At 42.4% G+C, this 2032-nt stretch overlaps 1 protein-coding gene across 1 annotated transcript; it reads right to left on the reverse strand.

The window, feature by feature from the left end:
• On the reverse strand, positions 1 to 972 carry LOC137143323 (olfactory receptor 5F1-like). The gene has a single exon (XM_067533062.1). It carries the CDS (start codon positions 970 to 972, stop codon positions 1 to 3), a length of 972 nt encoding a protein of 323 aa, XP_067389163.1.
• Between the last annotated feature and the right edge of the window lie 1060 nt (positions 973 to 2032).

The raw sequence follows: 2032 nt of genomic DNA on the forward strand, positions 1-2032 counted from the left end.
TTATTGTTTCCTAGTCACTTTAATAAATGCACTCATCTTGGAAGCAGTTACCCTTCCCAGTGACCTCCTCAGGGCGTCCTTCACCTCCTTGTTCCTCAGGCTGTAGATCAGGGGGTTCAGCATGGGGATCACCACTGTGTAGAACACGGAGGCCACCTGGTCTTGGCCCAATGAGTAGCTGGTGTTGGGGCGTAAGTACGTAAAGATTAGAGTCCCGTAAAACATAGTGACAGCCGTCAGGTGGGAAGCACAGGTGTTGAAGGCTTTATGCCTGCCCTCAGCAGAGTGGATCCGCAGGATGGCAGCCAGGATGTACAGGTAAGAGAAGAGAATTATCAGGAGGGAGCTGACACTGGTGAAACCAGCTAAAATAGAAATGATATTTTCAGCAATGGAGCTATTGGAGGATGACAGGGCTAGCAGTGGAGGTGTAACACAGAAAAAATGGTTGATGATGTTGGAGCCACAGAATGTTAACCTGCTGAGTAAACACGTAGTAATCATGGCACTCATGAAACTAGTGAAATAGGAACTAGCCACTAATGGGACACAGACTTTATGGGACATAACTGCTGAGTAGAGCAATGGTTTACAGATGGCCACATAGCGGTCATAGGCCATCACAGCCAGAAGCAGGCACTCAGTGCTGAGCCAGATAATAAAAAAATACAGTTGAACAAAACAACCAGAGTAGGAAATAGCTTTGCTCTGTGCTAAGAAGTTTGCCAGCATCTTTGGGGTGACAACAGATGAATAGCAGATATCGACAATGGACAAGTTGCACAAGAAGAAGTACATGGGGGAGTGAAGTCGGGAACTGATCTTGATCAAAATGATCATCCCAAGATTCCCCACCAGGGTGATAACATAGATCACTAGGAACAACACAAAGAAGATGTTCTGAAGCTTTAGATTATCTGTTAATCCCATGAGAATAAATTGTGTTGCTACAGTACAATTTTTCTCTTCCATTATTCCCACTTCTGATACCTGCTGAAAAATGAATAAAGAGAAGGTGAACTATTTCATACTCAGTTTTCATGTTGAATACAAAGTATACACATGCATATATATTTCTGCATGCACACTACTTTGAGATTTGGGCTTCAATGATATTTATTCACAAACATTCAACCCTCTAGTATATAAAGAAGGTAACAAATTCTTCTCTGGGCTTTGCTTAAAATGGTTTCTGTAGTGACAGGCAGATAACAAAACAACTGAGTGCTCAATTCAGTCTTATGCAGCCAATAATTTGGATGCTTTCTAAAATGTATCCTATTGTATTTGGTATACTCTCTAAATCGGTGGCTGCATGAATAAATGGACGTAAATGAATAGGTGGTTAGAAGAGTGAATTGGTTTGTAACTGGATGGGAGTCTCTGTCAGTTTTGATGGACAATCGGCTATGTTAGTAAACTGATGGATTGATAGATGGGTGGGTATATAGTTGGTATAAGAAGAAGCTGGGGAGTACATGATTGTGTAGGAAGTTGAGAAGGTGGATGGATGAGTGAGTCAGTGTGTAGTCAAATGGATGAGTCATTGAATATGTAGAAGTGTAGGAGTGGATTAGTGACAAGGTGACTGGGAGAGTGAAATGTAAGGCAGGTAGTGTTGTAGCCATGGTGTTCTCAGGATATTACAGAGACAAGGCGGGTGAGATCATATCTTTTATTGGACCAACTTCTGTTGGCGAAAGAGACAAGCTTTCGAGCTACACAGAGCTACACAAAGACCTGATGTTAGTCCAGTAGAAGATATTACCAAGTAATATCCTGTTTTTCGAAGGCGGTAGACAGATGAGCGAGAGTGTTTGAGGATGGGTGGATTGATGGTGAGTGAGTGGAAATGTAGATGTTGAGTGGGCTGGAAAAGTTCTTGGGTCTATTTTACAGGGGAAAATGTTCTGTATGACAAATATCAACTAGCACCCATTGCACATGCAAAGGAGTGAAAGCCTAGAAATTCAACTTTTACCCTGGGAAGTGGTCCTTTTTGGAACAGTGCGGCAGGGAAACTTGCTCTGCT

This window comes from Emydura macquarii, unplaced genomic scaffold (assembly GCF_026122565.2).
Source record: "Emydura macquarii macquarii isolate MOO-44397 ecotype Brisbane River unplaced genomic scaffold, CSIRO-AGI_Emac_v2 contig_3316, whole genome shotgun sequence".
NCBI lineage: Eukaryota > Metazoa > Chordata > Testudines > Chelidae > Emydura > Emydura macquarii.